The sequence below is a fragment of the Heteronotia binoei genome, chromosome 4, assembly GCF_032191835.1.
Source record: "Heteronotia binoei isolate CCM8104 ecotype False Entrance Well chromosome 4, APGP_CSIRO_Hbin_v1, whole genome shotgun sequence".
Lineage (NCBI taxonomy): Eukaryota > Metazoa > Chordata > Lepidosauria > Squamata > Gekkonidae > Heteronotia > Heteronotia binoei.
The window spans coordinates 166,255,633-166,268,765 of NC_083226.1; the positions used below are offsets into that span (position 1 = coordinate 166,255,633).

At 45.2% G+C, this 13,133-nt stretch overlaps 1 protein-coding gene across 1 annotated transcript in view; it reads right to left on the reverse strand.

The window, feature by feature from the left end:
• The window catches only part of SMAD4 (SMAD family member 4), a 36,577-nt gene that overhangs the window by 11,538 nt on the left and 11,906 nt on the right, over positions 1 to 13,133 (reverse strand). Inside the window, exons 5-8 of the mRNA XM_060236168.1 lie at positions 11,686 to 11,805; positions 11,441 to 11,554; positions 7,858 to 7,908; positions 7,279 to 7,462 (exon numbers count right to left, since the gene is read on the reverse strand). Of these exons, the coding sequence (XP_060092151.1) occupies positions 7,279 to 7,462; positions 7,858 to 7,908; positions 11,441 to 11,554; positions 11,686 to 11,805 (469 nt within the window). The remainder of the gene's footprint in view (positions 1 to 7,278; positions 7,463 to 7,857; positions 7,909 to 11,440; positions 11,555 to 11,685; positions 11,806 to 13,133) is intronic.

The following is a 13,133-nucleotide window of genomic DNA, read 5'->3' on the forward strand; positions in this document are numbered from 1 at the left end:
TCAACTACAATGGCGAAATGGGAAGGGTATAAACATGACTATACAGTTATTATACAATCTTGGTATATCTAAAGAAATCCCTAGAATTATAGCAATAGGAGGTCTTTATGCACCTTATTTTTTTGTGAAAGAATTAATATAGTTTTTCCAGAATCGGGAGCCAGATTGCTATATAATTGGTATACGCTTGATAGGGATCTTTTTGATCCAAGGCCGCCTGAATTTTGTCCATACCAATATGTCCCCAAATCTTGAGGAACCAGGAATCAAGTGACAAATTGTTTGGGTTTTTCCAAGATTGTGCGATAAGTCGTTTTTGCGGCCGTTAAAAGTTTGACAATTGGAGATTTTTTAGAGGATGTCAGTTGTATGCCAGACCAGTTATTAAGTATAACTTCTGGAGTATCGGGAATTATAATGCCTATTAAGGCTGAAAGATGAGCAGATACTAGAGTTCAGAAAGATCTGATTTTTGGACAGTCCCACCAGCAGTGGATGTAAGATGCTTTGAAGCCACAGCTCCTCTAACTATCGGAGGAGCCGTGGGGCTATATGTGGGAGAGCCATTGAGGTGTGTGGTACCAACGAGCTATTAACTTTCAGTTTTGTTGGGATATGTTTATTATGTTGGATTGTAAAGTTTCACTGGCCCATATGGAGTCCCATTGTTCTGGAGAAAGTGTAACATTACAGTCTTTGTGCCACAAACTGGTATATGAAGGTAAAGAGATTTCTAATTTAGATAAAAGAATTTGGTATAATTGTGAGTCCTTTTTTCTTTTTCTTTTTTGACAGATGGAGGATCAGATGTTCAAAGTCTGTCAAAGGGCGAGAAACTGATTGACTCATTCTGGAGTCTTGTAGTAAATGTCTAATTTGAAAGTATTCAAACCATGGAGATGGCGTTACCAATTTTTTATCTAACTTTTCTTTAGGTAAACTTGTCTTGTGGTGGAAAGGAGGTCAAAGAGAAAGACTCTTGAAGAACTTCTCCAGATTTTATAAGAGGAAGGTAATGGAGCTGGGGGAAACCATTTTTGACCTATGAAAGAAGAAATGATAGAATATCGTGGTGCTAAGTAGGAGCGTTCAGAGTCCCAGACAGTTAGGAGTGCCTTGAGAAAGGGGTTTATAAAGTGCCATGGTGGCCATTCAGATCTCTTAAGCCATAGTAGCTCATAATATTTGAGGGGGTGAAATGAGCTTCTTCTATAGACTTCCAAAGGGGTGGAGGTTGTTGGTATAATAGTTTGACTATTTGAGACAGAATTGTAGCCTTATAGTAACGTGTAATGTCTGGAATAGCCATTCCTCCTTTTACTTTTGACCTACATATAGTTGTTAGTTTTATTCTGGCTTTCTTGTATTTCCAAATAAAAGAAGTCAGCTCTTGTTGCCAAGACTTCAGCATAAATGGAGATCTCTCTATGGGGAGATCCCGGAATAAGTATAAAAATCTAGGGGAAATAAAAGTCTTATTTACTTGAATTCTTTCGATCCATGACAATTGTAGCTTGTCCCATTGTTTTTAAAGTTTTGTAAACATCAGAAAAGGTAGATTTGTAATTTACTTTTAGTAAGCCAGAGAGTTGTAAGGGAATTTTCAGTCCTAAATATGGCCATGTATCTGTGACCCAATGAAATGAATAGTTAGTAGTTATAGCCTTTTTAGAGTTAGGAAGAATTTTGATTGGGTTAAGGACTGACTTGGAGGGACCAGACAACTTTCTAAAGTCAGACAAAATATTGGAAATAACTGGCAACGATTGTATGGGGTTTGAATTGTATAAAACAATATTGTCTGCAAATAAACTGATTTTAAAGGTAAGATTTTGAACTATAATGCCAGGAATCTCTGGAGAGGACCGTATCATGTTCGTGAGAGGTTCTATAACCATGGCGAATAGTAACGGTGAGAGAAGACAGCCTTGGCATGTCCCTCTTTCCAGAAGGAGTGTGGGAGATTGTTGACCGCTGATTTGTAAAAGAGCAGATAGACAAGAGTAAAGTGTTTTTATGACTGTCACAAACTTTGACCAAAAGCCCATGTGATGTAATACTCTGTGTAGGAATTGTGGCTCTACGCTGTCAAAAGCAAGAATACAGGATTCATACAGTTGAAAGGCACAGTATTGTATCAGATTAAGTGTTTGTCTCGTATTATCAGTAATGTCTCGATTTGGGATGAAGCCTGATTGATTGATGTGAATATAGGAACCTGTTATACGATTTAGTCTAGCAGCCAAAACTGAAGTGAACAATTTGTAATCATTATTAAGTAATGATATAGGGCGGTAGGATTTGGTGTTAAGTGGGTCTTTCTCTTTTTTAGGTATAAGGACTATCTTCGCCTGAGAACACGGAGGAGGCATACGACCTGACTCCATGATGAAATTACATACCGTGGTAAGAATTTGTAAAATTCTGAGGGTAATCTGTCTCTGCCGAAGTTTTATTGGGTTTAGTAGTTTTAATAGCTTTGTTTATTTCTAGAGAGGTTATGGATGAGTCCAAGAAGCATTGGTGCTCGAGGGATAGTTGGCTAAGAATGTTTTGGTCTTGTAAAATTTTGTCTATTAGAGGAGGAAGGGTTAGTTGAAGCGTACAGCTGTTCATAGTATTGATGGAAAATTTCTAAGATTTTTTTGTTGGAGGAATGTACTTTACCTAGGTGATCCTTGATAAAATAGATATGTCTTTCACCTATTTCTTTCCTAAGTTTCCAAGACAGCAATTTTAAAGAACGAGGGTGATTATGCCAATATCTCAGTTTTTAAAAAAGTAATTTTTTCCTAATAGTGGAGGATTCCATCATATCCAATTTTTTCCTTTCAAGCAAACGTTTATGGTATATTTTTTGAGCTGTCTGCTTGTGTTTTTGCTCTGATGTTTTAATGTTATCTAGTATGTTTTCTCTAAGTTCTAGTTTTCTCTTCTTATAGGCAGAGTTCAGGGAGATACACTTGCCTCAGATGACCGCCTTCATAGCGTCCCATACAATGTCTTTGGAGACACCACAATCCAAATTATTTTCAAAATAAAGTTTAATCTCTTGCTCGATTTGTGTTCAAATTTCTTGGTTTAAGAGAAGAGTCTTGTTCAACACCCAATTATATGTGGGTTTTCCTTGGGGTGTAATGTTTAGTGTACTCCAGCCAAGCATGGCCGGAAAGTGTTCTGAGTCCTGTATTAGTGTGAGATAGATGGTTTATTAAAGAGAGGGAGATGAAAAAATAATCAATTCTCGTAAAAAATGTCATGTACAGCCGAAAAATAACTGTAGTCTTTGACCCCAAGGTTTTGTATTCTCCAGATATCACATAAGTTAAAGTTTTGCAGAATGGATTGCAAAGGAGCTGAAGAAACAGTTGTGGGGAGGTGTAGCTTAAATGATCCATCCCATTTGGGGTCAACTATCTGATTAAAGTCTCCCCCTATGATAACTGCACCTTCTTGGAAAAGGGCACGTTTAGACAGCATTTCTTTAATGAAGGTAAGTTGTGTGGTGTTAGGGGCGTATAATGAAACTAGGGTGAATGGAGAGTCGTTAAGCAGACCTTTTGTGAAACTATATCTTCCATGAGGGTCAATTTCTTGGGCAGAAAGTACAAACCGAATTCTTTTGGAGACTAATATAGCCACTCCACGTGACTTGGATGTGCCAGCAGCTGTGTATTGTGTGTGAAACCATTTTGAGCGAAGAATGGCGCTGTTTGCTGCCTTAATATGGGTTTCTTGTAAAAAAAAAAGTAGGTCTGGTTGTAGTTTGGTCAGATCAGAAGAGAGTCTTTTAGCCTTGATGACATTGTTAAGGTCTCTGCAATTGAGAGAGATTAATTTTAAATCTGCCATAACAGTATTATATTAAAAGATAATGAAATGAAAACAAATAAGTAAAAAACCTTTAAGTTATGCTTCATATTGATTGTGAGGTCTAATGACGTTACGCAAATTCTCTTCACAGTGAAGATAGGAAGCTTTGGTTGAGTAAATTCAGTCAACAGCTGTATTATCTTATTGCTCACATTTTGATAGGAACATGCAATAACTGTAAGAATAGAATCAGTAACCTTAAGGACAAAGCTATATAAAACCATTTTATCCTCTGTTGAGTTACCTACTAAAGGTAAAATAAAAATATATTGGTCAGAATCTTGATTGGGGCCTAAACTTAACATTGTAGTTTTGATAGTTCTCAAACCACTCCGAAAGAGTAGACTAAAAAGTTTCAAAAACCATAAAACTGCAATATTACCCCACTTAGTTCGTGGACCGTAACAAGGAAGTACCTGACTGAACCAAAGATGTCTAAAAGTAGCAAGCTGAAAAGCCCTTCCATGGGCAACAACACCGAGTAACATTTTTCCCCTTGAAAAAAGGTTAACAACAACAACAAATACAACACAAAACTAACTAAGCTGTTCATTGTCTCTAAATGGAGAACAATAGAACTCTGTGTAGTAATAAGAACTATTCAATATATGGAGAGCAGGAGGAAGGGACATCCCGACTGTCCCTTTGTACGTAGAGCAAAGTGGTTAACAAATCCGTTCCCTTTAAAATGAGAAAACGAAAAACAAGTGTAAGAACGACGTTCCTATACAAAAGTTTAAGCTAGGCTTTGGGGGGAATAAAAGTTTATAGTGTACTTAACGTCGCCTTCTTGGTTTGTAAGAAAATGGCAAGTTAAGTGGTCGAGATGAGTTGGCCAGGTTCAAGTCAGTAGCTGGAAGAGGGTCAATATGTAGCTGCTAGAGGATTTCACCTCCAGAACAAAGTCAGAAGCTGACAACCGAAGAAGAAGAAGAAGAAGAAATTGGATTTATATCCCGCCCTCCACTCCCTCAGAGCGGCTCACAATCTCCTTTACCTTCCTCCCCCACAACAGACACCCTGTGAGGTGGGTGGGGCTGGAGAGGGCTCTCACAGCAGCTGCCCTTTCAAGGACAACCTCTGCCAGAGCTATGGCTGACCCAAGGCCATGCTAGCAGCTGCAAGTGGAGGAGTGGGGAATCAAACCCGGTTCTCCCAGATAAGAGTCCGCACACTTAACCACTACACCAAACTGGCTCTGATGAACCACAGAAATTTGTGTGGGGGAGGACCATCGAAAGCGAATCTTATGTTCAGCGAGTAGATTCAGAATCAGCTTAATTTCTTTTCTGTGCAGCAAAGTCTCTGGTGAAAGGTCAGCCAGGACCAGTATCTTCTTTCCAATGTAGAGTAAGCCATCTTCGGAACGGGCATTCCGTAAAATCGAGGTTCTGGTCCTGGAATCCGGGACCGTGGTCAAGATGTCTCGCAGAAAGTCCTTAGAATTAGGTTGTAGGGTGCCCAAATGATAGGCTGAATCAATAAGCGGGGCAACGTCATCTTGGAGGTTTAGAGCGGAGGCGAGCCAAGTCGCGATGAAAATCCTGATCTCTTGATTTTCTTCAGCCCTCTAAATTTCAGGTTTGTAGCCCTTAGTCTATTGTTCAAATACAGCACCATTTCTTGGAGCCAGAGATCAGAACGCTGAAGGTTCTCCGCAGCATCCCGGGCTTTAGAAGCCAGTTCAAATTCTGAGTCAGCAGTCTGAGTAACCGCCGTTCAAGTTTCATTTATATTTTTGAGTTCATTTTGAATAAGGAGCGATAGCACTGGAGATTTTGTCTCCAAGAGTCTCTTCCAAGCGAGCTCTGACTGCGCAGAACGTCTGAGAGGTAAGTAAAAGGCCTTCGTCTGAGCCGGAGTAGTTTTCGGACGCCATTTTCTGAGAAGTATTAGGCTGGGGAGAGTTAGCGGTCGCGTCAGGGCTCGCCGGAAAAAAAAATTAGTTACCTTTTGGGTTCTTGAGGGAGCTCTAGAGGCTGCTCTGGTTCCTCCAGAGTTCCGTTTGCCCGTGCCCGAGTGGAAGACAAGCATTTGAAGGGAACGGGACGAAGATAAAGAGACAACAAGTCGGGAGTATCTTCCTCAGCCGTCCGCCGTGTTCTGTGTCGCCCTGCCCTCCCCTAGGCCTGCTTTTGTGCAATTTGTTTTTGGACAGAGTAGGGGGAGATGCACTGCTTCTGCCCTGACCTAGATGGCCCAGGCGAGCCCAACTTTGTCAGATTTCGGAAGCTAAGCGAGGGCAGCCCTAGTCAGTGCACGGATGGGAGACCAGCAAGGGAGTCCAGGGTCGCTACTCAGAGGCAGGCCATGGCAACCCACTTTTATTCATCTGTTGCCATGACATCTCTACAGGATCGCCGTTGATATTGACTTGATACACTTTTCATTACATGCCTGTGGCCTTGGCTACCCAACCTGGATGGCCCAGGCTAGCCTGATCTCATCAGATCTCAGAAACTAAGCAGGGTTGGCTCTTGTTAGTATTTAATTTTGTATTCTGTGCATGTGTGTGCACGCGTGAGCGTGTGTGTGTGCACCTGGAAGTCATGGCGACCTCTGGTGGCTGACCCCAACTGGGGGCCTGGAGGATATTCAGAGAGGTGGCTGAATAAAGCCAGCCCCTGCCTCCCGGCCCCTGTATTCCCAGGTCACCCATCCAAGTACTTGCCACAGTCAACCCTGTTTAGCTTCCGAGATCAGATGAGATTGGACTTGTCTGGGCTATTCCGGTCAGGGTATCTTTGTTAGCATTTTGATGGAAGACCACCAAGGAAGTTCAGGCAATGCTAAGCAGAGGCAGGCAATGGCAAACCACCTCAATTCGTCTCTTGCCTTGGAAACCCCATGGGGTCTCCATAAGTCAGTGGCAACTCGATGGCACTTTCCTCCACCACCACCACCACCCCCATGCTGCTCTTGGGACTTTTAATGGAAAGGTGCTAAATACAGCGCTATAAACACACCCACCCGAAGCTACATTCTTGGGTCACTAAAGGTTATACACATCTAAAGAAGACGACGACTGCACAGTTATACCCCGCCCTTCTCTCTGAGGCAGAGGCTTAGAGTGGCTTACAATCTCCTATATCTTCTCCCGCCACAACGGACACCCTGTGAGGTGGGTGGGGCTGAGAGGGCTCTCACAGCAGCTGCCCTTTCAAGGACAACTCCTACTAAAGCTATGGCTGACCCAAAGCCATTCCAGCAGCTGCGAGTGGGGAAACAAACCCGGTTCTCCCAGATAAGAGTCTGAACACTTAACCACTACACCAAACTGCATGATGAGGAAGGGAAGGAAAAGGGGAAGGAAAAGGGAAAGGAACACTTCACAGCTGTTAAAATCACATGCCATCAAAAGCAAGCGAGAACCCAGATGCTTCCTTTTCTGAAGCCCAAACAGACCTTGCCCTCTCAATGGCTTCCGTTCTGTGCACGTTGGAGAGCTGACCAAGGCAAAAACGGTCTCCTCCTGAAGGGTCCACGTATCCATCGACAGTAACGATTGGGCAGCTCGAAGGGACTTTGAACGTTTCGCCCACTTGCACGTCCATTTCGAAGTACGCGATTGAACACCAGTATTCTGGAGCTGAGCGTGAAGGGGAGGGGAATTGGAGGGCAGAAGAGAGAGACTTAACTAATGAAGAGAGTCGTGAAACCACCAGAGCTTAAAAGCAAGCAATGGGGAGAAAGTGCCGGGAACCAGTTTTGAGAACAGAGCCACTCAAGCTTCTGCCAAACCTTGCCCACTGTGTGCCCTTCAAAACACTGAGGCTGCTCAACTTTGCCTTGAAGCTTTCAAGGGTTTTATGGTTTCTCTCTCCTCCCTGCCATTTTCTTGGCATTCAGGTTTTTTTTTTTTAAAGTGTGCCCATATCACAAATGAGCTACGGGAGAGACTTAGAATTGCAAATATTCAAGTTCACTTTATTAAGGTACGTCAGAACAGCCATTCAAACGGAAAGCTCATTAACAGGCACTTACCAGGGTGATTGGATATAGGAGGCTGGAACGCAAGTTCATTATGAACTGGCCCTTTAAAGAGAAAAGATAAAGATTGCGCTATTATCCTCTACCATTACGTTCTTGAAAAGTGATTGCTATTGAGGCACGTTGCAATCCATCAGCAGAACACACTGACGGTTGTGGATGCTTCCTTGTGCTTCCCTCCCCAGCATCCCTTCTGGAGTTAGCAGAAATTTACTCCCAGGGCTGCAGGGCCCATGTGTGCCACTGGGATTGACAGGCTGATGGGGGTACAGGAAGAGACCAAAATTGTTTCTCCCTTGTTCTTCTGTCAGCAGATCTATCCTGACCGAAGCAGCAGCAAGGGCCATCTCATCCTCCTTCACAATACAAGACCCCCTAACCAGCACTCCCTCTAAGCCAGGGGTGTCAAACTCATTTCTTATGAGGGATGGATCTGACATAAATGAGACCTTGTTGGGTCGGAACATGTTGGCCCAAGCCCTGTGTGTACCCATTTAAGATTAGGTAGCAGAAATGTAAACTTTATAAAGGACACAAACAAATCCAATTACCGTATTTTTCGCACCATAAGACACACTCCCCCCCCAAAAAAAGTGGGGGGGAAAGTGTGTGCGTCTTATGGAGCGAAGGTACTGGTACCTACCTTCCTGCGGGGGGGGGGGGAATCCGCTGCCTCCGCCTCTGATCCCGGCGCTTCCCCCGCGCCTGCCTGGCTCCAGCTCTGACGCTTACAGCAAGTGCCAGGATCGCTCCCTCTGCCCTCCGATCCCGGCGTTTGCTGTAAGCATCAGAGCTGGAGCCAGGCAGGCAGGCACGGAGGAAGCGCCGGGATCGGAGGCAGGGGATCGCCCCCCAGGAGGAAGGTGCGTCCTATTGTCTGGAGCGCCTTATGGTGCGAAAAATATGATATTTTATTAAAAAAAAAACCTTAAAATAAATGCTTAAAACATTAGCACTCATTGGTCTTAAAGGTGCTTTCTTTGTATCTCTCCCATGGGATCCAAGGAACCAGGCAAAGGAAACTCTTGCTCTTTCCTTCCTTCCCCAAGAGGGGGAGGAGCCTCAGCCAATAGAAGGAAGAGAGGCTTGGCTTAATAGCTCTACTGTGGGATTGAGAGAGTCTGGCAAATCAAGTCATTCCTCCCCCCCTTCCTCCCCAGGGAGGAGCCTCAGCCAATGGAGAAAACAGAGGTTTTGCTCTGTAGCTCCTGTTTGATTGAGCAAGCCTTGCAAAGCAGTTGCTTGGGAGTCTGATAGGAGCCCTCCAGGGGCCTGAATCGGCCCCTGGGCTGCATGTTTGATGCCCCTGTTCTAAGTGGTGGAGTCATGCAAGCAAAAGTTCTACTTTGTGAGCTACTAGCATTACAGCTGTGAGTTACTGTGTAAATCAGTTTGCTCTGGGGCCATTTTTCCTGAGCTAAGACAAAAAATGTGTGAGCCGGAGGCTAAAAAACTGCGATCTAGCTCACACTCACTCAGCTTAGAGGGCACACTGCCCCTAACATGGATCCCATGACCCTGGGACAGGAAGAGATCTGCAATCCCCAGAGCTTTCAGCTGAAGGACTGTTGGAATCTTCAGATTCTCGTGTATTCTCTTCCGTTGGCAGAAGGTTCTGTACTCCAGAAGAACATGCTGTCGTAAGCAGAAGGGATCTGCCCTTTCAAGTCTGAAAGTTACTATGAAGAGTCCTTTGCCTAACCTGGATGGCCCAGGCTAGCCCCATTTTGCCAGATCTTGGAAGCTAAGCAAGGTCAGGCCAGGTTAGGACTTGGATGGGAGCCAAGGAAGACCAGGGTTGTGACACAGAGGCAGTCAATGGCAAGCCGCCTCTGAATGACCCTTGCCTTGAAAGCCCTAGTAGGGGTGTCAGAAATGCAGTTTGGGGGTCGAATCAGGGCTCCTATCAGGCCCCCAGGCAACTGGCTGTCATCTGCTTCCTTCTCCCTATATCTTGCTTCCTTCTGCATCACAGCTTACTTTGCCAGGCTTGCTCAATCGCACAGGAGCTACAGAGAAAAACCTCTATTTTCTCCATTGGCTGAGGCTCTTGCCTTGGGGAGAAGCGGGGAGGGAGAGCACAGAAGAGCTACCGAGCCAACCCTCTCTTCCTTCTATTGGGTGAGGCTTCTCCCCACCCAGTTCCCTGGGGAAGGAACGAAGGAGTCAGAGCTTCCTTTGCCCAGTGCCCTGGATCCCATGGGAGAAACACAAAGCAAGCATCTTTAAGACCAACGAGTGCTAACGTTTTAAGCATGTTTTAAGTTTTTTAAAATATATATATTTGCGTTTGTCTGTGTTCTTTATAAAATTTATATTTCTGCTGCCTAATTTTAAGTAGGCACACGCATGGCCCAACCCGACATGACCCAGCCCAACAAGGTCTCATTTATGTCAGATCTGGCCCTCATAACAAATGAGTTCGACACCCCTGCCCTACAGGGTCGCCATAAGCTGGCTGTGACTTTATGGCAGGTTCCACCGACACTAACAGTCAGTGCGATGTACAGTAGCCTTCACAAATAAACTCAGCCTCAAGGGATCGGGGGAGCACGCCAGTGTTTAAAGACAGAAAGGGCATGTCGAACAACAGCCTATGAACTTTCCTCGAAGGCCACGGTTGCTACAGGAGACCCACAGCGGCTTAGGAAAAACAAGCTCAAGTCTGCTTAAGAACATAAGAGAAGCCACCTTGGCTCCATCAGGCCAATGTTCCATCTATGCCATGGGGCTAAGAGCCATTCATGGACGCCTGCTCCGTGTGCTTATCCAATCCCCTCCCTGATGCTGTCCATGCTTGCAGCTGCTGCCACTTCCCGCAAAAGTGAACTCCATGCGTTTCTTACTCTTTTTTTCTATGTTCTAAGCCTACTGCTCATGAATTTCATTGAATGCCCACAAATTCTTGTATTGTGAAGATGGGAGAAAAGGGTTTCCTTCTCTATTTTCTCTATCCCATGTATATTCTGTAAACCTCTATCCCGTCATCCCTCAGCCATCATTTCTCCACGCTAAAGAGCCCTAACCTCTTTAACCTTTCTTCATAGGGGAGATGTTCCACCCCCTTAATCATTTTAGTTGCCCTTTTCTGTACCTTTTCCGATGCTATAATAAGCTTATCCAGGGCGTTTTTTGTAGCAGGACCTCCTTTGCATATTAGGCCACACACCCCTGATGTAGCCAATCTGCCTGGAGCTTACAGTAGGCCCTGTAAGAAGAACCCTGTTAGCTCGTGGAATATTGGCTACATCAGGGGTGTGTGGCCTAATATGCAAAGGAGTTCCTGCTACAAAAAAGCCCTGGGCTTATCTAAGCTTGGGTTCTTTATAACCCATCCTTCCAGCACAAAGGCCAGAGCAGCACCCAGGGGGCCATCTCCATTCCCTACTTTGTGGGTAAGCCAGGCTGAGAGAGCAACTCGCCCAACACCACCCAGCAGATTTCCTGCCCGGTATCTGAAGTTACAATTCCCTCTTCTAAGTCCCAGACTCTGCCTGCTACATCACACCGGCTCTCCCATAGCCCTCGTATCAGGTAAGTGAATCATCCATTCAGTGGTTAGTGCAAAAGTGCTTACAGTAGTGTCCAGGATGGGGCATGGGCGGGTGATGCTGAAGGTGTCCGTTCTGATGATGAGGAATGGTGGGTGTGTATGCTGCGGTTCGACTCCCAGTCCAGGTTGTTGTACTATCTGGAAAAAAAAAAGAGACAGGAGGGAGGTCTGTCCAGTGTGTTTTGCGCCCCCCATTTCACTTGCACAAGCACAAAAAGAGCGTGCAAGCAAACCGCAGGTACAAGACAGGAATAGGTGAGTTCGCTTACTGTGATGGTAAGTGGCTGGCTGAGCAGCAAAGCCGTTCTGTTGAGTCCCAGGCTGAGGCCCAGAAGCGATCTGTAGGAGTCCGTCACTGTGGCTACCTGGCAACATACTGGCGGGCTGACCTGGAAAGTTCACAATGATTTTAGTCCATTCTGTGAGAAGAGCTCCACCCCTGGGGAGTGAAGGAGGGGAGGGAGACAGAAGAGTCTTGGAGCGGTTCTGCAAGAGATGACTGCTATAATTTTGGAACCACTTTGGCTCAGTGGCAGAGCATCTGCTCTGCATGCAGAAAATGCCTAGAGGCTCAAATCACCGTCACCCCCAGGTAAGAGTAACACAGAGATGGGTATTGGGAATCCACATTGGTCTGAAACAGCAAAATGAAGTTTGAGTCCAGTGGCACCTTTAAGACCAACAAAGTTCTATTCCGGGTATAAATACCCAGAAAACTTGTACCCAGAATAAAACTTCATTGATTCTAAAGGTGCAACTGGACCAAAACTTTGTTCTGCTGAAACTTGGGAGGAGCAAGTTCCAGTCAGACAAACACGGAGATAGATGGACCAACGGTTTGACCCAGCGTGAGGCACTTTCATTGCAAATCCTGTCACTGGCTGTAAAAAAATGTAGTGGCACTAACAAGCTTCGGCATTGAGGCGGCTGCTTAATGCCAAGAAAACTTGTATATGGAGGCTTTTTTCACACACTCAGAATTAACCACTCTAGAGGAGAGGTGACTGAGTGGGGCAAGGCAGGTCAAGGGTGATGACTCTGCACAGCCTCTCTCTCGACAGGCTGAAGAACCTGTTCAGTCCACCAACCCCCATTTACGGTAGTGTGAAACCATACCCCTACTGCAGGACAGCCAAGGGTTTTGTTTTCAAGCTGCTGGTTTGGGGACTGCAGATCACAAGCAGAAACAGCTTCAAGAGGGAACTGGATAAGCATATGGAGCAGAGGTCCATCAGTGGCTATCAGCCACAGCGTATTGATGGAAGTCTCTGGGGCAGTGATGCTCCGTATTTTTGGTGCTTGGGGTGGGGCAAAGTGGGAGGGCTTCTAATGTCCTGGTCCCACTGATGGACCTCCTGATGGCACCTGGGGTATTTTGGCCACTGTGTGACACAGAATGTTGGACTGGATGGGCCACTGGCCTGATCCAACAGGGCTTCTCTTATGTTCTTCTGTGACACAGAGTGTTGGACTGGATGGGCCATTGGCCTGATCCAACATGGCTTCTCTTGTTTTCTGTGACACAGAATGTTGGACTGGATGGGCCATTGGCCTGATCCAACATGGCTTCTCTTGTGTTCTTAGTAGACATTCACTATTTTTTTTGTTTACCTTCTGTCTTCGTGCTGGCAGTCGAAGTAAGAAAGTGCTTGTCACCAGCGTTATTACTCAAGCCAAGGGGTTACTTGAAGTGTGCATGCCACATCATTACAGAATT